Source organism: Scyliorhinus torazame, chromosome 16 (genome assembly GCF_047496885.1).
Source record: "Scyliorhinus torazame isolate Kashiwa2021f chromosome 16, sScyTor2.1, whole genome shotgun sequence".
NCBI classification, from domain to species: Eukaryota; Metazoa; Chordata; class Chondrichthyes; order Carcharhiniformes; family Scyliorhinidae; genus Scyliorhinus; species Scyliorhinus torazame.
In genome coordinates, this window is record NC_092722.1 from 134129049 (window position 1) to 134150680 (window position 21632).

At 45.7% G+C, this 21632-nt stretch overlaps 1 protein-coding gene across 1 annotated transcript in view; it reads left to right on the forward strand.

Annotated features, from left to right (window-relative positions):
• The first annotated feature begins 1429 nt into the window (after positions 1-1429).
• The window catches only part of dntt (deoxynucleotidyltransferase, terminal), a 488317-nt gene continuing 468114 nt past the window's right edge, over positions 1430-21632 (forward strand). Inside the window, exons 1-8 of the mRNA XM_072477618.1 lie at positions 1430-1528; positions 2060-2389; positions 4303-4413; positions 7431-7515; positions 11478-11690; positions 17753-17869; positions 20645-20726; positions 20792-20816. Coding sequence (XP_072333719.1) covers positions 1430-1528; positions 2060-2389; positions 4303-4413; positions 7431-7515; positions 11478-11690; positions 17753-17869; positions 20645-20726; positions 20792-20816 — 1062 coding nt within the window. The remainder of the gene's footprint in view (positions 1529-2059; positions 2390-4302; positions 4414-7430; positions 7516-11477; positions 11691-17752; positions 17870-20644; positions 20727-20791; positions 20817-21632) is intronic.

Genomic DNA, 21632 nt, shown 5'->3' on the forward strand with positions numbered 1-21632 from the left:
AGCTAATGGTAAGATTCTTGGCCGTGTGGATGAGCAGAGAGATCTTGGTGTCCATGTACATAGATCCCTGAAAGTTGCCACTCAGGTTGAGAGGGTTGTGAAGAAGGCGTATGGTGTGTTAGCTTTTATTGGTAGAGGGATTGAGTTTCGGAGCCATGAGGTCATGTTGCAGCTGTACAAAACTCTGGTGCAGCCGCATTTGGAGTATTGCGTGCAATTCTGGCCGCCACATTATAGGAAGGATGTGGAAGCATTGGAAAGGGTGCAGAGATTTACCAGAATGTTTCCTGGTATGGAGGGAAGATCTTATGAGGAAAGGCTGAGGGACTTGAGGCTGTTTTCGTTAGAGAGAAGAAGGTTAAGAGGTGACTTAATTGAGGCATACAAGATGATCAGAGGATTAGATAGCGTGGACAGTGAGAGCCTTTTTCCTCGGATGGTGATGTCTAGCACGAGGGGACATAGCTTTAAATTGAGGGGAGATAGATATAAAACAGATGTCAGAGGTAGGTTCTTTACTCAGAGAGTAGTAAGGGTGTGGAATGCCCTGCCTGCAACAGTAGTGGACTCGCCAACACTAAGGGTATTCAAATGGTCATTGGATAGTTATATGGACGATAAGTGAATAGTGTAGATGGGCTTTAGAGTGGTTTCACAGGTCGGCGCAACATTGAGGGCCGAAGGGCCTGTACTGCGCTGTTCTATGTTCCATCAGGAACATTCTTTCTGAATCAGGCACCAGGTCTGATAGGCTGGGACTGACTCTGCTAAATTAAATTAAATTGGTTGGAGATCTTTCGAATTAATGAAGGAGGCTTTCACGACATCCAAATAAATTATCAGGAGGTTTTCCAAAATGAGTTCGGCCAGATACAGGGCTTTAAAGCAAAGATTTATGTGGATCTGGAGGCCACGCCCAAGTTTTTCAAAGCTCAATCCGTCCCCGATTCAGTTGTGCCACTGGTGAAGCCAGATGGAACCATCACAATTTGTGGGGCTACAAACTAACTGTGAATCAGGCAGTCTAGTTGGTCCAGTACCCAGTACCAAGAATTGGTGATTTCTGCACTAAATAAGCAGGAGTTTTAACTTACATAAAACTTCACTGCTGCCTCACGGCACCAAGGTCCCAGGTTCGATCCTGGCTCTGGGTCACTGGCCGTGTGGAGTTTGCACATTCTCCCCGTGTTTGCGTGGGTTTCGCCCCCACGACCCAAAAGATGTGCCGGTAGGTGGATTGGCCACGCTAAATTGCCTCTTAATTGGAAAAAATGAATTGGGTACTGTAAAAAAAAATTTTTTTAATTAAATAAATTTGAAAAAAACTTACACAAAACTTGATGTGAATCAAGCGTACCAAGAATTAGAGTTGGATGAAACTTCCAGAGAATTTGTTCCCATAAACACCAACAAAGGCTTGTACTAAAAGATGATTGTCTACCTAGATGATATGCTAATCACAGGAGCGTCTGAAGAGCAGCACCCCGCAAATCTCGAAGAAGTTTTTAAAAGATTTAAGAAGGCTAGAGTAAGGATGAAGTGAGGAAAGTTTACATTCCAAGCTCTGGAAGAGGCATACTTAGGATTCAGTGTGGACGCCAGAGGGCTGCATCCTATGGAGGAGCATTATCATAGAATTTACAGCGCAGAAGGAGGCCATTCAGCCCATCGAGTCTGCACCGGCTCTTGGAAAGAGCACCCTACCCAAGGTCAACACCGCCACCCTATCCCCATAACCCAGTAACCCCACCCAACACTAAGGGCAATTTTGAACACTAAGGGCAATTTATCATGGCCAATCCACCTAACCTGCACATCTTTGGACTGTGGGAGGAATCCGGAGCACCCGGAGGAAACCCACGCACACACGGGGAGGATGTGCAGACTCCGCACAGACAGTGACCCAAGCTGGAATCGAACCTGGGACCCTGGAGCTGTGAAGCAATTGTGCTATCCACAAGGCTACCGTGCTGAAGATCAAGGTGATTAAAAAAGCACTGTTCCCCAAAATTACTTCAGAATTGAAATCGTTTTTAGAAATGGTAAACTGTTGTGGTAGATTACTCCCAATCTTTCTATATTGTTGGCATCCTTACACACCTTACTCAAGAAGCACAAGAGGTGGTATTGGAAAGAGCATCAGAAAGAAGCCTTTGAAAAAGTTAAATTAGCTTTACAATCATCCAGCCTCACAGTCCACTTTGACCCAGCAAAAGAGATCATCCTGATCTGCGACGTGTCCCCTTATGGAATACGGGCAGTTTTGGTCCATAAGCTGAAAGATAGTGCCGAAAGCCTGATTGCCTACGTTTCACAGGTTTATTCACAAATTGAAAAGTTGGGAACGGCCGTAATATTCAGAGTCAAGACGTTCCGCCAATACATCGATGTACGGCATTTCAGTCATTACCGACCATAAATCCCTGTTGAGATTATTTAGGAAGGAAGAGGCCACACCCCCCCTTCCCCTCCTTTCCCCCCAATAGCTCCAGCTAAGGTCTACCCCTGAGCTCTACTGTTAGCAGCCTAGGAGTACACATTTCAACATAAGCAAGGCACCCACATTTTGGATGCGGATGTTTTGAGCAGTCTTCCCCTACCTCAGAGTATACCACCTCTGCCTGTACTACAGGAGATCATTCTGGCTCTGCACTTCCTTGATATATTTTCAGCGTCGGTGAGGCAGGTTAAACCTTAAACCCAAAAGGACCCTTATGATCTGAAGTCTAGAATATAATCCTTCATGGCTGGCATTAGGATAACAAGTCTGAATTGCTATGGTCCTTTCAGATAAGAAAAAATGATTAAGCTGCGAAGACTATGCATTATTGTGGGGAGCTAGGGTGGTCGATCCTACCCCCACAAGGAAGCTACTGCTACAGGAGCTACACTGTGCACATCCTGAGATGAAACAAATGAAGATTCCTGCACAAAGTTACGTATGGTGGCCTGGGATGGACGTTGACATAGAGGGTCTGGTCAAACAACGTGACCAGTGCCAAATGCAACAACACCTGCCATTTGCCAAACTTATGCGCCTTGGGAGTGATCAAGTCACCCCTGGGTGGGACTACACATTGACTTCGCTGGTCCATTTATGGGGACCATGTTCTTACTTATCGTTGATGCTCACTCCAAATGGTTGGAAATACACAAAATGAAGTTCATGACCTCATCAACAATGGTAGAGAAATTGCGACCGACATTCGCCACCCATGGGTTGACTGAGATTCTGGCCACAGATAATAAAGCTGCTTTTATATGAAGAATTCCAACATTTTATGTGGACCAATGGCATTCAGCATATTCAAACTTCTTCCTACCACCCTGCTTCAAATGGACTGGCTGAGAGAGCCTTCCACACATTCAAGACCGCCATGCAAATGCAGTCACCAGACCCTTTGCAATTCAGAGTGACCCGATTCCCACTCATCTATCATAAGAAGCCTCCATAGGGGCGACACCCGCTGCACTGCTAATGGGCGGACATTAGAATGCAATTGGACCTTATTTTCCAAATTTGCTGGGGAGGTGGATGCTAAACGAAAAGAACAGCGAAAACACATGATTCAAAGAAAGTTGAAATGACATTTGTGGGGGCAGTCATTTCGTTCACGTGAAGAATTTCGGTGCTGGCCAAATTGGGTCCTGGGAACGATCATGGCCAAAACAGGTTCAGTGTCTTACGAGGTAGAGCTTCAAGGGAGGAGGTTTAAAAAACAGCAGGACATCTTAAGGAGGAGAGAACCACACACTGAACTAGTGGGACAACCTGACCATTGTAGGCTCATCAGTGAGATGGATGTGGCTGAAAATAATGCTCCAGCGAACTTCTCCGAGGATGAACCCAACATTGTTCAGGGGAAACTGAGGAAACTACTTGTGTGGATACACCTTCGCAAATCGAGAGTCAGTCTGTTGAGGGTCAAACACCAGTCACTTCTACTGAGTCATTCAGTTGTGTCGCTCTCAAAAGATTAAGAAGTCTTCTGACAGACTGATCTTATAAGAGGCTGTTTGAGAGCCACTTGTTGTACATTTTTGTAAATAGCTCCTTTGTTATTTGAGAATGTTAATCTGGGACTTAAAGGGGGAGAAATGTGATAGATTGCCCCTATAAGGGAGAGGGCAAGTCCCCCAAGGGTCATGTGACCCCATCAGCCAATGTGGCTGGAGCGCACGAATACTGGAGGTGCAGCGCAGATTGCCAGTTAGTTAAGAGTTTGGAATCTTGTAACTTGGCAGCTTTTATCTGACTCTCTGCATTTAGTTTCTTACTTTAATAAATTGTTCATTTGTTAGTACATCTGGTGGTCACCTGTCTGTCAGGATATTACACAAACAAAACTGATCATTGTGCAATCATCAGTGAACATCCTCACTTCTGACTTTATGCTGAAAGAAAGGTCATTGGTAAAGCAACTGAAGATGGTTGGGCCTAGATAACAGCCCTGATGAACTTCGGCATCAATGTTGTGCAACTGAGATGATTGGCCTCCACCAAGCACAACCATCTTCCTTTCTGCTGGGTTTTTCTTTTTTTAACATATCTTCGCACACTTCTTCCCCTTTGGGGAATGGTGGGGAAGTGGCAGAAGTATTTCCGAGCTGATTATCAAGCTGTTGAACCGTGCTATGAATGCTCCTTTCATGGCCAACAAGCCCTGGCATTGGACTTGAAACCAGAGTTTCTGCTCCAGAGATAGAGATGTTACCTCTGTGCCCCAAGACCTCCTAACTGTGCTTGGCATGACTCCAGCCAGTGATCAATCTCTACCCTAATGCTTCACTTGGTCAAACACTGCCTTGATATCAAGGGAGTTACACTCAACTCACTTCCAGAATTGAGTTATTTTGTTTATATTTGGTCTGGTGCTGCGTGATCCTGGTGAAATTTGTTGACCAGGTTGTTGGTGAGTAAATGCAACATGATAACACTGTCGATGGCACCTCCCACCACTTTACTGATGAATGAGGGTAGATTGATGGGGCATTCATTGGGCGGATTGGATTTGTCCTGATTTTTGTGAACAGGACATAGCTGGTTAATTTTCCCTCTTTACTAGGTAGAATCCAGTGCTGTAGTTGTACTGGAACAATAGATAAAGGATGTGGTTAGTTAGGATAACGGGTGTTAGCTAAACCAGGAGCTCGTGGAAATGAAGGCAAATTATTGACCTAGTTAGAAAATTGATTGAGTGTAGGAGACAGAGAGTAGAGATAATGGGTAAATACTCCAGTGACTAATGATGTCTCACAAGGATTTATCATGGTGTCTTAACTAGTTACCATATTTATTGATGACTTAGATGGTGGGATGGAAAGTCAGATATCCAAATTTGCTGATGACGCAAAGATAAGTTGTAAGCAGTATAAATGGAAGCATAACATTATCAATATATATTAATAGATTAAGTGAATGGGTAAACCGTTGCAAATGCATTTTTAATGTAAGTAAATGTGAGGTCATTCACTTTGGAACTAAAAGGGATAGAACAGAGTGCTTTCTAAATGATCTAATGCGAGCAATAGTGGGGATCCAACAAAATTTGGGACTCCAGGTACAGAGATCATTAAAATAACATTGGCAGGATGATATTTTGATGGATACACAGGGAAAGGATAGACATGCTTCAGTGCTATAAAGTCCCAGGGGAAAGATAGGTTTGTGGAACTAGTTTGCAGATCAACTATGGTCAGGCTCAAGGGGTTAACTGGCCTTAACTCTGTTCCTATATTACAACATCTCTAATGTTGATTTATGCCTATTTTTAAATTCTGGCATATTTGCATTAGATTGTGAGGATACTTGACACCAGAAAAATGGGTGCAACATTGAATGGTATTTCTTATCTAACTTCCAGCTTGGCTCCCAGACTGGAAATTCCAGTCAATAATTTTATTGATGATTGATAAGTGTTACCAAAAAATAAATAACAGTGAAAGCTAAAAGGCATTATCATCAAGAAAAAAAGATTACTTTATTTATCAATGTAAGTTAGATCAATCATTTATTGTCTACCGGAATTGCATTTGGGCATTTGAGTCATGATATGGACTTGGTCTTGGCCATTCCTGTGAACAGACCTCTGTCCTTCTGTCTTTTCCCAGTGTTATCTGGATAATTCTTATTAGACTCGGAGAGTGAGCTGAGCACCCTTCCTGATTCTTCACGCACATTTTTCCCCCCTCCGATTGGGTAGTAGTGGGGAAGGGATGAAAGCATTCACAAGCTGACTATAAGCTCATTGGACTGCATTATGAAAATTCCTTCCATAGCCAACAAGTCCTGCCAGTGACTACAATCCAGAGCTTCTGGTGCAGAGGCACAGATACAGCCACTGTGTATAGGACCTCCGATCTTTGTGGCTATAACCAGCTTTATTGAAATATCATATGTTATGTAAGATTTTGTCCCTCAGTAGGGGGATGAATATTGTTGTAACCCTCACGAGACCCATGGGGATGACCCGATTAATCTCCCCAGAGCCACGTGGAGTATGAGCTCCCCCATTGAGTGGCAGAGGCCCATCAGCAGGCCAGTTAACTCAGTTCCTTAAAATAATAAGAATAATCACTTATTGTCACAAGTAGGCTTGAATGAAGTTACTGTGAAAAGCCCCTAGTCGCCACATTCCGGCACCTGTTCGGGGAGGCTGGTATGGGAATTGAACCTGCGCTGCTGGCCTTGTTCTGCATTACAAGCCAGCTAAACCAGCCCCTGGTTGGTTAAAAAGCCAGCCCAAGTAGGAGCTGCACCAGAGAGTAGACCCAACTGGGACTGGGATTGGGGCTGTTACTTGTAAATACTTTGCTTTTGGGAATAAACTATTCATTTTGACTCTCCTTTCTGGGCTCCTCCTTGACTACTGAATTGGTGACGAGGATAAATTGGAACTACAGTCGGCGCTGCTATCCATTTGGAGCACAGGGACCTTTCTTCACGAAGGAATATCATAGATTATCAAAGAATTTACAGTGCAGAAGGAGGCCATTCGGCCCATCGAGTCTGCACCGGCTCTTGGAAAGAGCGCCCTACCCAATGTCAATACCTCCACCCTAGCCCCATAACCCAGTAACCACACCCAACACTAAGGGCAATTTTGGACACTAAGGGCAATTTATCATGGCCAATCCACCTAACCTGCACATCTTTGGACTGTGGGAGGAAACTGGAGCACCTGGAGGAAACCCACGCACACACGGGGAGGATGCGCAGCCTCCGCACAGACAGTGACCCAAGCCGGAATCGAACCTGGGACCCTGGAGCTGTGAAGCAATTGTGCTACCCACAATGCTACCGTGCTGCCCGATAAGCCCAATATGGTTTGCATCATTTTGAAAATGCCGCTCTTTGGCAGACTTAATGCATTCAATGCGGGTGTAGAGGACTGGGCTCAATACGCGTTACGTATGTGCTTTCTTTTCAGGTGAACGCTATCGTTGGGGATGATCGCCAGACGATAATTCTTCTGACTGCCTGTGGGGCTCCCACGTTCAGCGTCATAAAGAGCGGTACCCCGCGGCTCAAGACTATAACCCATTTTCTTGACTCTCCTTTCTGGACTCCTCCTTGATTACTAAAAATATATACACCAGTTGATGATGGCTGAGGTCATAAACTGAAAGGTGCATTTATTTAACACTGAACAGGGAAATGAACACTAGGCAATGCAAACATAGCACAATATTTCCAACTTTGCTTTTCTTACATTTGAGCATTCATGATTTAAATTGCTCTGCTATTGGTATCTGTGACTTGAGCTGCCTGGCCCTAAGCTCTGGAATTCTCTCCCTAGATCTCTCCACCTTTCTCTACCTCTCCTTCTTTTTGGCACTCCTTAAAATCTGTCTCTTTGATTGAACTTTTGGTCATTTATATGGCTCCGTTCATATTGCATTTGCTAATGCACCTATGAAACACCTTAGGACATTTTAATATAATGAAGGCTGTTCATAACTATAAGTTGTTTTTGTTACTGTTGAAATGCTCAAAGAAATTACACGCTGTCCCCCTGCCAGATAATGCTGAAAGGTCACTCGTGGCCCTACTAACTTTATACTGATTGCTGAGCGAAACCCAAGAAGTCCAGCATAAACTACAAACAGAATGCTGGCTTCTGAAAGCAGTTTCCACTAAATATCTTCATTGGTCTTCTGATAATGGGTTTGAAGTAGATCCTATGGCCTCACTGCAGCAGTCACTTTAATGGCATCAGTGTTGACTATCAAAGGAATTTCAAAGAGGAAAATCACTGACCTTGCTCAGCCACACAAATCTGACCCACATCTTCACACAGATATAACTGACAAAGTCACTACCATGGTCTTGATTCGGTGATCTTCCCTAAATATTTAGAGCATCTGGGTATAATGTGAATCATTAAGCTAGAATAAGTATGCACCTTGCCCCTAGGTAGGTAATATGCTCCAAACTACAGCTTGTGGAAAACAGGTAGCAAAATTGAGCAGAGTGCATTGATGCCATTAGACTGATGATTACAGCGAGCCCATAGAATGTGCTTGAAACTCATAATCTGAAGACCGATGACGTTAATTAGTGGATGCTCTGTTTCAGATGCCAGCCTTGTAACATTAGATTATGTTCTTATCATAATACAATCAAGCAGAGTCAACATGGACTTGTGAAAGGGAAATCATGTTTGACAAATTTATTAGAGTTCTTTGAGGATGTAAAAAAAACCAGGGTGGATAAAGGGAAACGAGTAGATGTAGTGTATTTGGATTCACCAAATACATTTGATAAGGGGGAGGCAGTATTATCGTTGGACTGGTAATCCAGAGACCCAGACTCATACTCTGGAGACCTGGTTCGAATCCGCCGCTGCAGATGGTGAAATTTGAATTCAATAAAAATCTGGAATTAAAATTCTGAGAGTGACCATGAAACCATTGTCGATTGTCGTAAACCCATCTGGTTCACTAATGTCTTTTAGGGAAGGAAATCTGTCACCCTTACCTGGTCTGGCCTACATGTGACTCCAGATCCACAGCAATGTGGTTCAGTCTTAAGTGCTCTCAGGGATGGGCAATAAATGCTGGCCCAGCGACCCCCATATCCCATGAACAAATTTTAAAAAACATAAAGAGGTTCTGCATAAGATAACAACATGTGGTTTTCACAGAACGTGTAGTGCAGAAGGAGGCCATTCGGCCCATCAAATCTGCATCGGCCCTTGGAAAGAGCACCCTACTTAAGCCCATGCCCTCCACCCTATCCCCGTAACCCAGTTAGCCCCCCACCCTTTTTGGACACTAAGGGCAATTTATCACGGCCAATCCACCTAACCTGCACATTCTTGGACTGTGGGAGGAAACTGGAGAACCCGGAGGAAACCCACGCAGCCACTGGGAGAACGCGCAGTCTCTGCACAGACAGTGACCCAAGCTGGGAATCAAATGTGGGACCCTGGAGCTATGAAGCAACAGTGCTAACTACTGTGCTACCATGCTGCCCTTGCTGAGTTTTTTTCAGGGTGAGGAGATATTAGCATGGATAGAGGATTGGCTAACTAACAGAAAAAAGAGATTCGGAATACATGGGCCATTTTTAGGTTGACAAACTTGTAACTAATGGAGTGCAGCTAGGATCAATGTGGGGGCCTCAACCATTTACAATCTATATTAATGACTTGGATAAAGGGTCTGTTGGTATTGTAGTCATATTTGCTCACAATATAAAGATAGGTAGGAAAGCAACTTGTGAGGCAAATGCAAAGAGTCTGTTAAAAAAATAATGTAGATAGGGTAAGTTAGTGGGCAGAACTTGGCAGATGGAGTACAATGTGGAAAAATGTGAGGTTGTCCAATTTGGCAGGAAGAATAGAAAAGCAGAACATTAAATAGAGAGAGACTGCAGAATGCTGCAGCACAGAGGCAACTGGGTGTCCTGCTACATGAATCACTAAAATACAGCATGCCAGGAAAGCAAGTAATTAAGAACACACCCAAATATTGTAAGGGGGATGGAGTATACAGCTACAGTTGTAGAGGGCATTCGTGAGACCACACATTGAGTACTGCTTGCCATTTTGGAAATCTTACTTAACTGAACGTAATAGCATTGGAAGCATTTCGGAGAAGATTCACGAGGCTGATTCCTGAGGTGAAGGAGTTATCAATCAAATTGAATTGCATCAAAGGAGGGTAAATATATTAAGATTTAAAATACTGACTTGTTTAAGCCATCAAATGTAAGAGCTGTATTATGGGACAAGTGACTGTCTTCGGAACAGTGACTACAATAATGGTTGAAGCCATTCTTAGACTCGAAGGGGAGAATGAATGATCCTGAAAATAAGTGTGACAGACAGAATGTATTTTCTCTCTTACTGACCATAATGAGTTATATAGAAAGAGGTGTGTATTTTTTGACACAGAAAGTGTAGTGTGTATTCTATTTAAATAATTCAGCGGTAAGCTTTTGTGAGTGTAAAATAAAGGAGCTTATTTATTCTCACACACCCCTGAATTAATGCAACATTATTCACAAGTTCTCATGTGAGCACACACAAACAGAACAATTGGATACAGATAAAAATAGTGCACTTTTACAGATTACAGTTAATTTAGTCTCTGATTTACAATTTCTAGCCCACTATAATCAAAGACACGTGTTTTTTTTAATGGATTTAGTAACTTAAAGTTGAAGAGATGGTCTTGTAAAGCGAAGAGGTCACAGCAGCCTATGAGGTTTCTTGTAGTCAAATGTCTATGAGGCTGGCTCTCAGGTGAATTTTGAAACTGGAGCAGGTTAAGTACTTTCGCTGCTTGATGACTTACAGCTGATTTCAGAATCTGGTTCTCCAACTGGCTGACATTTGATGGTTCTGACAGATCTTCTGAGACCTGGGGTCATAAGGGTGAAGTCCCTGAAACAAACGTTGATCATTTTCCTGCTGTGTTAACATTTCCGAGGCTCACCCAGTATAGTTTGGATGAGGGAGGCCATTGTGATGCAATGGCAAGTTGATAGCAGTCAGTGAGCTTTGATCTTCCATTTTGTCCAGTACGAAATATGGAGCCAGGCAGTCTGGATACATCATAGCCTTTCTGTATTGGCCCATCCTTAAACAATGAGATGTGATAATTCCGCGTGATGTACCCTTGCCTATGTCGAACGTAATTCTGTATTTCCAGTCTTGACACTGCCTGTAGTTGAAATGCCAAAAATCACATGATTTGCGGCAACCCATCTTAATAGCTTGTTTTAGAGCATTGACTGAAAGTTCATAATATTACCTGTCTGTACTGGGCATGGCACAAGGTTTTAAATGCAAGCAGGAGGAAAAATATGAAGGGATGAGAAAGAAATTCAAATTGGACTTGAGCAAGTAAAGGTGGATCTTCGGCAGCACAGGTTTCATCTCCCATCCCGTACGTTAGTTGTCAGCTTGTCCTTTAAAGATGCTGGTTAACGTCTGGGTGCTTTTTGGCTGATTTTCTGCATACAACAGATCATGATTTCTGCCAAAAGTTTTCTGCTGGCCTTGGTTGTCTTCCAAATGGTTTGGCTGCAGTTATTGGTGATGGGGTGAATCTGTCTTTTGGGCGGGAGGACAATGCGGAGCAGCTAAAAATGCGGAAAAGAATTGGGGAAAAGATGGAGAAGGCGCACACTTCACAGATTACCAAACTCACAGGAGATTTTCAACGAGGACTTCAAAAATGTGAATTTTGCAGAGGAGCGGCCTGTCAGAGAAGAAAAAGGAAATCTTCCACTTTACTGAGATAAGTCAACACAACTGGAACCTTAAATCAAGGCACGGATACCCTTGGCTGTGGCTGCCAAAGTGACTGTAGCTTAAATTCTTTCCTTATTTCAAGGCTGCAGCAGGTGACATCAGTGATATTGAATTTGATGCAAATACAGGTTGTTACGTAAGATACTTAACTGCGTGTCAGTTTCTGTATAACTGTATCGTTCAGATAATTTCACGTAACTGTTAAACATGACAGAGAGACAAAGGTTCAACAGAATTTTCATTGAGAAAAAAATAGAACATGGGCAGGAAAAAAAGCTGTTATTTCCACTTAGGAAAGGATATTGTCTTATTTCCTCTCTGGATCTTGGTTCAATATATTTTCAGCTTAACCAATCATGTGGGTAGCAGCGAAATAATAGAGGAGTAGATCTTGGCAGAGACACATGGGGCTGGATTCTCTGCAACCGACGGCGAAATCGAGAACAGCGATTGGGCGGAGAATGGCTCCCGACGGTGAAATCGGGGCAGTCGCCCGTTTGTCGCCGGTTCGTGATTCTCCACCGCCTCCAAATCGATGTTATCGGGACACGTGCCACGTGCAATCTTAATCCTGTCAAAGCGCCATCAGCTGGCCCACCCATGATGCTCCACCTCCGATGGGCTGGGTTCCCGATGGCGCGGGCCACGTGTGGTCCCAGTGGTTGATAGCCTGGCGTTCTGGCTGCAGACAGTGCCCAGCACCGCCACACTCGACCGAGATCCATGCCGCTGGCTGGGGGGCTTCTTCTAGGAGTGATGGGGGGTGGCCAGGAGGTGGGCTGTGGGGTCGGGGTGGGCGGGTACGTGGTCCAGCATGGCCGGCACCATGTTTTCCAGGGCTACCTGTGCGTGTGTGGGGGTGTTGGCATGCGCGGCTGCCTGCTTGTCAACCCTGCGCACATGTGGCTTGGGACCCGGCAATTCTCCGGCCGTTTCCTGCACGTTCCGTGGGCATTTCACGCGGTGCCGGTGCTAGTCCCTCACCGGTACCGGAATCGGTGAAGGGTTCGCACCGATTGTCCCGTCCTGAAACACCACGGATCCACTTAGCTTCAGAAATGGAGAATCCTGCCCATGATATTTTGAAAGAGAGAACCTTCCACAGTAAACTCGGGAAATAGCTATGAACTCAGTAGACTGAGCTGTTGATTCAGTTCCAAGCTAGCTGGCGAAGGATGAAATGAGACAAGGGACACTGTTACAAAAAGGCAAAACTTCAGCAGAAACGTAACAAGTGGCATCAAAAGGTAATTTCTTAGGCTGATGATGCACTCCAGCGCCCCCTAGTCCCCAGCGGTCATGGACGGTAGTTTATGTGTGTACTCCTTTGAGATCAGACAATAACAGGCGAGCCAATTAGCAAATCAAATTAAGGTGACAAATTAAAGGCGCATGGCACCAAAGCACAAAAATCTAAATGGAAACTTAGCACATCAATAAACATGTCATTTTGAGGGCTGATTGATGCTCTCCAGCCCCCGCAGTGCCCATCGGTCACAGAGGGCAGTCTCTATTTATATGCTTGAGTATTCCCAAAACTAGTTTGGTAAATTAACAGGTGAGCAGATCAAATTGAATAGCAGATCAAATCAAGTTAAAGTGATGTCCCCTTCGCGGGAATTATGACAAAAGAGAATATTTTTGTAAAGGGAACCAGAAGAAGTCAAATTAATATTTTATTTTGGGTCACAATGATGCATTGCAGCTCCTGTGGTGCCTACTGGTCATGGAGGACAATCTCTATTCATAAGTGGTCTAAGTACTCAATTAAACAATGCCTTTCACCTGTGTATCGTTGTAATATAATTAACATGTGATTAACATGAAAATCTAAGATACTAACTTCAAATAGCTTCTAAAAGGTGAGTCACAATAAATGACTGAAGAAACAATGGGCTGGATTCTCCGATCCCCCTGCCGCGTGGTTCTCGGTGGCGCGCCATTTGCTGGTGTTGGGATTCTCTACTCCCACAGCTTGTTAATGGGATTTCCCATGAAGCCACCCCATGCCATCAGGAAATCCACGGAACAGAGAATCCCAAAGTCTGGAGAACTCCGGCAAATAAATAAAGATTGAAGATAGTTTTGGGTTAAGAACCTGCAGAAGAACCAGCGCCCGCGGAGGTGGGATTTTTGGCAGATGAAGGGGTGTGTGAGCGGCTGAGGTATTCAGAGCTACCTGCAGGTCAATGACACGGGGTAGTTTCAGTAGCGGTGGTGTGGGAAGCACTAAAGGCAGTGGTCAGGGGGAGCTGATTTCGATCCGTGCCCATAGGGAGAAGGTGGACAGGGCAGAGACGGACTAACTGGTAAAGGAGATACTACAGATTGATAGGAGGTACGCGGAGATCCCGGAGGCAGGGCTTTTAAGGGAACGGCGGAAGTTACAGGCGGAGTTTAGCTTGCTGACCACAGGGAGGACGATGGAGCAGCTGAGCAAGGCGAGGGGGGCGATCTATGAACATGGCGAGAAGGCCAGCAGAATTTTTGCGCAGCAACTTAGGAAGAGGGAGGCAGCTAGGGAGACAGGGAAAGTAAAGGACGGAGATGGGAACCTGATTGGTGATTCAGTAGGGGTGAATAAGGCGTTTAGGGATTTCTACAGCAGGCTGTACAGGTCAGAACCCCCAACGGGGCCGGAGGGGATGAGGCACTTGGAGGGGCTGAATTTCCCAAAGGTGGACAGGGTGCGGGTAGAAGGGCTGGGGGACAGGGAGCGGGTAGAAGGGCTGGGGGCCCCAATCAGGCTGGAAAAGATAGTGGAGGGCTTGAAGGCCATGCAGACGGGTAAGGCCCCAGGCCTGGACGGGTACCCAGTGGAGTTTTATAAAAAGTTCTCTGGGATATTGGGGCCGGTGTTGATGAGGACGTTCAATGAGGCAAGGGAAAGAGGAGTGTTGCCCCCGACGATGTCACAGGCAACAATTTCGCTGATTCTTAAGCGGGACAAGAACCCGGAGCTGTGTGAGGTCCTACAGGCCGATCTCCCTGTTGAATGTAGATGCCAAGTTGCTGGCCAAAATTTTGTCCTCCAGGATCGAGGATTGTGTTCCGGACGTATTTGGGGAGGACCAGATGGGGTTTGTTAAGGGCAGGCAGTTGGTGGCCAATGTCAGAAGGCTGTTAAATGTGATCATGATGTCCCCGGAAGGTAGGGAGGTGGAGGTCGTGATCGCAATGGATGCAGAAAAAGCTTTTGATCGGGTAGAATGGGATTATCTGTCGGAGATACTGGGGCGGTTCGGATTCAGGCGGGGCTTTATTGACTGGGTCAGGTTACTGTGTCAGGCTCCTGTGGCAAGTGTACTGATGAATAGGACATCGGACTATTTTAGACTGCACAGAGGGACGAGACAGGGATGCCCCCACTCCCCACTGTTGTTTGCGCTGGCTTTAGAGCCATTGGCAATTGCTCGGAGAGCCTCGAGTGGCTGGAGAGGACTGGTCCGGAGGGGGGGTGGAGCACAGGGTTTCGCTCTATGCGGACGACCTGCTTCTGTACATTTCGGACCCAATAGAGGGGATGGAAGAAATCATGAGGACTCTAGGGGAATTTGGCCGGTTTTCGGGGTATAAGCTTAATATGGCAAAGAGTGAGCTGTTTGTGGTCCAGGCCAGGGGACAGAAGAGGCGACTGAGAGAGCTGCCGTTGAGGTTGGTAGATGGAAGCTTTAGGTACCTAGGCATCCAAGTGGCGCGGGAATGGGACCTGCTGCATAAATTGAATCTGGCCCGGCTGGTGGACCAAATGAAGGACGATTTTTGGAGATGGGACACGCTTCCATTGTCTCTGGCTGGGAGGGTGCAAACGGTGAAGATGATGGTCCTCCCGAGATTCCTATTTGTATTTCAGTGTCTCCCCAACTTTAATCTGCGGTCCTTTTTTAAGCGGGTCAACAGAGTGATGACGGGCTTCGTTTGGGCGGGCAAGACCTGGCGAGTAAGGAAGGTAATGCTTGAGCGGAGCCGGGGAGAGGGTGGGCTGGCGCTGCCAAATTTTAACAACTATTACTGGGCGGCTAATATAGCCATGATTAGGAAGTGGGTGGTGGGGGAGGGGTCGGCATGGGCGTATGGAGGCGGCTTTATGTAAGGGCACCAGTTTGGGGGCATTGGTAACTGCGCCTCTGCCGTTCCCGCTGGCACGGTACTCCACCCGTCCAGTGTTGGTGGCGCCCTGAGAGTTTGGGGCCAGTGGAGGCGGCATGTGGGAGCAGTGGGAGCATCGGTCTGGGCCCCAATCTGTGATAATCACCGGTTTTCCCCGGGGAGTATGGACGGGGGGTTCCAGTTATGGCAGAAAATGGGGATTGAGAGGATGGGGGATATGTTTATCGAGCGGAGCTTTCCGAGTATGAGGGCATTGGAGGAAAAGTTTGGGTTGGAGAGGGGAAACAAATTCAGGTAACTGCAGGTGCGGGACTTCCTTCGTAAACAGGTGTCAACCTTCCCACTCCTACCGCTAAGGAAGTAGAGTCAACACGTCAACAACATGTGCCAGGCTCAGCCTGATACAATTTAAGGTTGTTCACCGGGCTCACATGACAGTGGCCTGGATGAGCAGATTCTTTGGGGTGGAGGACAGGTGCGCAAAATGTGTGGGAGGACTGGCGAACCATGTCCACAAGTTTTGGCCATGTCCAAAGCTTGGGGTATTTTGGCAGGGTTTGCGGAAATCATGTCCATGGTGTTAAAAACAAGGGTGACGCTGAGTCCAGAGGTGGTGATTTTCGGGGTGTCAGAAGACCCGGGAATCCAGGAGGAGAAAGAGGCAGACGTTCTGGCCTTTGCATCTCTGGTAGCCCGGAGACGGATACTATTAGCTTGGAGAGACTCAAAGCCCCCGAAGTCAGAGACCTGGCTAACTGACATGGCTAGCTTTCTCTGTTTGGAGAAAATCAAATTCGCCTTGAGAAGGTCACTGTTAGTGTTCACCCGGAGGTGGCAACCGTTTGTCGACTTCTTTGCGGGAAATTAATTGTCAGCAGACCGGGGATGGGGGGCAGTTTACATTAGAGTAGGGGGTTAATAAGGGTGGGACCTGCACGAGAGGTAAATGGCTTTTTCACTATGTTTATGGTTTCATGTATATTGCTCATTCTGTTGTTGTTACTATACCAAAAATACCTCAATAAAATATTTGTTAAAAAAAAAGAACCCGCAGAAGGTGAAGGCGGTCGCATTGTGGTATTGTTACTGGACTAGTAGCCCGGCAACCCAGGGTAATGCTCTCAGGACTCGTGCTCGAATTTGAATTCAATAAAAATCTGGAATACAAAGTTGAATTATGACCATTGCCGATTGCTGTGAAAGCCAATCTGGGTCACTCATGTTCTTTAAGGAAGGAAATGCACCGTCCTTATTTGGTCGGAGCTACATGTGGTTCCAGACCCACAGCAATGTGGTTGACTTTTACATGCCCTCTGAAATGGCTCACACGCCACTCAGTTCAGGGGCAATAAGGGATGGGCAATGAATGCTGGCCTAGCCAGAAATGCCCACATCCAGTGAAAAAAAAAAAGGGACAGTTAAGATAAACAGTACAGAAGATTTAATGGTTGTGCCCAATTGAAATGTGTGGCACTGTATTCAAATAGCATTATGAGTACAAAGTCATGGCTACACAGGTTTTATCACTCTTCGGGAAGGTTGGGCTCTGAGCGGTAGACTTCTTTACCTCTGACCATCAGTGACATTTGTAATGGTCCTGCATAGAAGATAGTTGATATGATAGTCAGTTCTTATCAATCACTGGGAACTGTAAAGTTCTTATTATGAGGAAGATAACTGCAATTTGAAGTCTGGGTCAGCAATTGAGTGAAGGATTGCAATTCAGAGACCTGAGGCAGAGGGAAGCATCGAACATGGATACATAGAAAAAAGGAAATCAGAGCTTTGAAACTGGGTAGAGTTCTCAAAGAGGAATGCCTTATAATATTCAATAGATCATTTAAAGTGACAGTGCCAATCTCTTTACTAATTTTTAGTACAGGCTCAGAAGCAACTTGATCTGAAAATTCTACTCGAGAACTATGAGAGTGACCCCTTGGTTTTGGAAATGGTGTGCCACAGCCATATGAAATTTGCAGCTAAATTTTGTGATGGTGTGAGATATCTTTAATGTACCTAATGCTAGAAATTGTATTGCCCCATTTTCTGGATGTTGAGGTGACAATTAATGACCTGCTACAACTGTTTTTAATAATAATAATCTTCATTGCCACAAGTAGGCTTACATTAACACTGCAATGAAGTTACTGTGGAAAACCCCTAGTCGCCATATTCCGGCACCTGTTCGGGTACACAGAGGGAGAATTCAGAATGTCCAAATTACCTAACATCGCGTCTTTCGGGACTTGTGGGAGGAAACCGCAGCACCCAGAGGAAACCCACGCAGACTCGCACAGTGACCCAACCCGGGAATCGAACCTGGAACCCTGGTGCTGTGAAGCAACAGTGCTAACCACTATGCTACCATGCCACCCCGATGGAGGTAAGTAAAGTAAAGTCGTCATAGTCCCAGATGACCAGAGGCTGCTTTCCCCTTTGAGGGAGAGAGCTGACTGGTGGTGATTTAACCTGAGGATCACCACACCTCAGGCGAGAGGTAAGGCTGAGAAGGCAGGCCTTCATGAATAACCTCAGGTGGTTTGGAAATTAAACCCGCGCTGCTGGCCTCGCTCTGCATCGCGAACCAGCTGTCTAGCGAACTGAGCTGAACTGATCCAGAGGGCCATGGAACCAGACATTACAAGTCCTGCCAGAACAAAGGGAAGTGACTCGCCATCTCTTTTCTAAACTCTCTCCTCACCTGCATCCTGATGTGCAGCATCAAATGGAAGCTATAGATGGTGTAATAATGGATCTTACCTCCCCACCAAGCTTTTCCTCACCCCAATCCTTTCCTTTTGCTTGTATTCTTTCAGATACCCAGGTCATGTCCTCTGGACATCCTCAACAAAGAACAAAGAACAAAGAACAAAGAAAAGTACAGCACAGGAACAGGCCCTTCGGCCCTCCAAGCCTGCGTCGACCATGCTGCCCGTCTAAACTAAAATCTTCTACACTTCCGGGGTCCGTATCCCTCTATTCCCATTCTATTCATGTATTTGTCAAGATGCCCCTTAAACGTCACTATCATCCCTGCTTCCACCACCTCCTCCGGCAGCGAGTTCCAGGCACCCACTACCCTCTGTGTAAAAACCGTACCTCGTACATCTCCTCTAAACCTGGCCCCTTGCACCTTAAACCTATAAACAAAGCCACTGGGAAGAGCAGCAACAACCCCATGTCAGTGCTGAGGAAGTAGCATCACTCACTGGCCCAGATACTTATACTCTGCAAACGTTAGAGGCTAGAGTTGTGTTGGGATGAGGGAGTATGCTGCCGCTAGGCCAGGGGGAAAGGCTAGCTTGTGTGTCAGCTCACCAGAGGGATGGTTGCAGATGGACTTTGGTGCAGGACACTCAGATGAAGATTTTCACAGCACATCATACAGGAGACCGATGACCATGCACACCATGATTCTAGGGGCAATAGCATGCTTTCCAGAGAACCTCTTGCCACTCTCCAGGAGCATGGAGAAGTCCAGCTCTGACACCACATAGGGCACTGTGCAGAGCTTGGATCTCATCCATTTCTGGAAGTGACGACCAACTCCATGGCAGTGTTGGCTGATTTACTGAGATAGACTTTATGGCCTTAATTTAGTGGAATGCAAGATTTTGATCTCTCTGATGGCGGGCTGAAAAGCAGGAAGCCAGCAGTGTACAGGGGCATGTTCAAGCCTCTAAGCAGCCTCTGTGGTAGTTCATGCTTGTAATACATTTACATACAATGAGCGTGAAACATTTTTTGTTACCTATTACCTTCAAGCTAAAGACAGCAGCACACGAGAATCTTGTGGCATTTGGTTCACATTTGTTTTCTGGTTCACATTTTCGGTGTCTCCGGCGATTCTCCGGCACCCCCGCTATTCTGAGGCCCGGATGGGCCGAGCGGCCAGGCCAAAACAGCGGGTTCCCCCCGGCGCCGTCCACACCTGGTCGCTGCAGTCGTGGGCGGTGCGTGAACGCTGAGGGGGGGTGGCCTGTGGGGGGGCGAGGGGGGATCCTGCACCGGGGGGTACCTCAAATGTGGGGTGGCCCGCGTTCGGTGCCCACCGATCGTCGGGCTGTCCTCTCTGAAGGAGGACCTCCTTCCTTCCGCGGAAGAAGATGGGGGACGGATCTTGCGGGGCAGAATTAGAGAGGACGGCAACCACGCATGCGCGGATGACGTCCGTTATGCGGCGCTGGCCGCGTCATCTATGCGGCGCCGCTTTTACGCGGGCGACAAGGCCTGGCGCATGTAGATGACGCGGCCCCAATACTGGCCCATTGTCAGGGCCTGAATCGGTCGGGACCGGGGCCGTTCCGCGCCGACGTGAACCTCGACCGTGTTCACAACGGCGCGGCCACTTCGGCGTGAGAGTGGAGAATGCCGCCCAAGGACTTTGCTGTATTTTTGTGGTGTGGGCAATGGCATTGCACTCCCCAAACGGTTAAAATAAACAAACTTTGGTGCTTGTGCAGAACCTCAGTGACCCCATTCTTTAATTGGTTTACAGTGTTTGCGAAGAAAGCCAAGTGGGTGGGGGGGTTATATCACTGATAGACGTTTAACTGAGTGCAGAGCAAGTGCAGCTGACAGAGCCTGGGTGCACTTGAGGACAGATAGCGTAACTTTAACATTAAAGCTACCCTAAACAATGAGCTCAGCAGAAAAACTGGGAGGACTGGGAATCATACCAAAAAGAAAAAGGCAGAAAGTGACGGAAGCCTGCAGCTCACACAGTAAACATGAAGTTAGATTTCAAAATCTTATCATATTTATTGTAGAAAGAAAAATGGGATCAAGCAGAAGGATGTTTCTGATGGATTTAGCACGTAAGAAAGGATTCAGAGTCGATGATGTCCTGAGGTATAGTATTCTACAATCTGGTTGATGTATTAACTTGCCTAAAATGTTCTTGATGTACTTTCCAGAGATGATGTAAGAGGAGACAAGCAGGTAACAGAATAAAAAAAATTTGGATTTCTAAAGATTGCAACCTTTTTTCAGTTGACATTTGGAAAATCTATCTAAATGTACAGCAGGAAGTGATTTGTATCTGGTTAAGCATGACTAGAGTTTAAAATGTTGTTAATTATGGCTTTGTATATGATCCAGTGCTCTAGTTCTATAAATATTGAATAGCCTATGGAATTTAATGGTGTTTACAAAGTTTTTCTCTAAGTTCTTTAAGAAGAGCTATTTCTGGTATAAATCTAGAAAATTGATTACCAGGATTGCTTTTTGACCAAAAAAAATACTCCTGCGCACAAATTGTTTGTTAAGGTCTTTCAGATACCTAAAGGTAAACTCAAAGTACAACAAGTAGTGTTTTGCTCACAGATTGCAAATCATTTGATTAGATTAGGGAATCATTTGCTCTCAGGTATCTACCCCCTTTTCAAAAGAGAGTTATTGTAATTTATCTGGAAAATTAACTGTCTCTAGATTTACTTGCAAAAAGTTATTGCGCTTTGAATGCATGAATGAAAATGTATAAAAGAGTGCCAGTTCAGTTTAACTTTGTTTTGCAAAAAGTAATAAAAAATGTAATCATCTCAAACATGGTCAGTGTGATCACTAGATCAGTTAGTGTGATATCATCTAAGCGGGCATGCTTTGGTTTCGATCCAGGAAAGAAACACTTTCAGTTATTTGGTGCCTTTTCTACTCTTGTAATACAGTTTAGAATGTTGCCACAATGCTGTATTTGTGCCAAATGCAACCACAGACATGAATGTAACGTAGAAATGATGGATCAGGCCAGATGTTAAA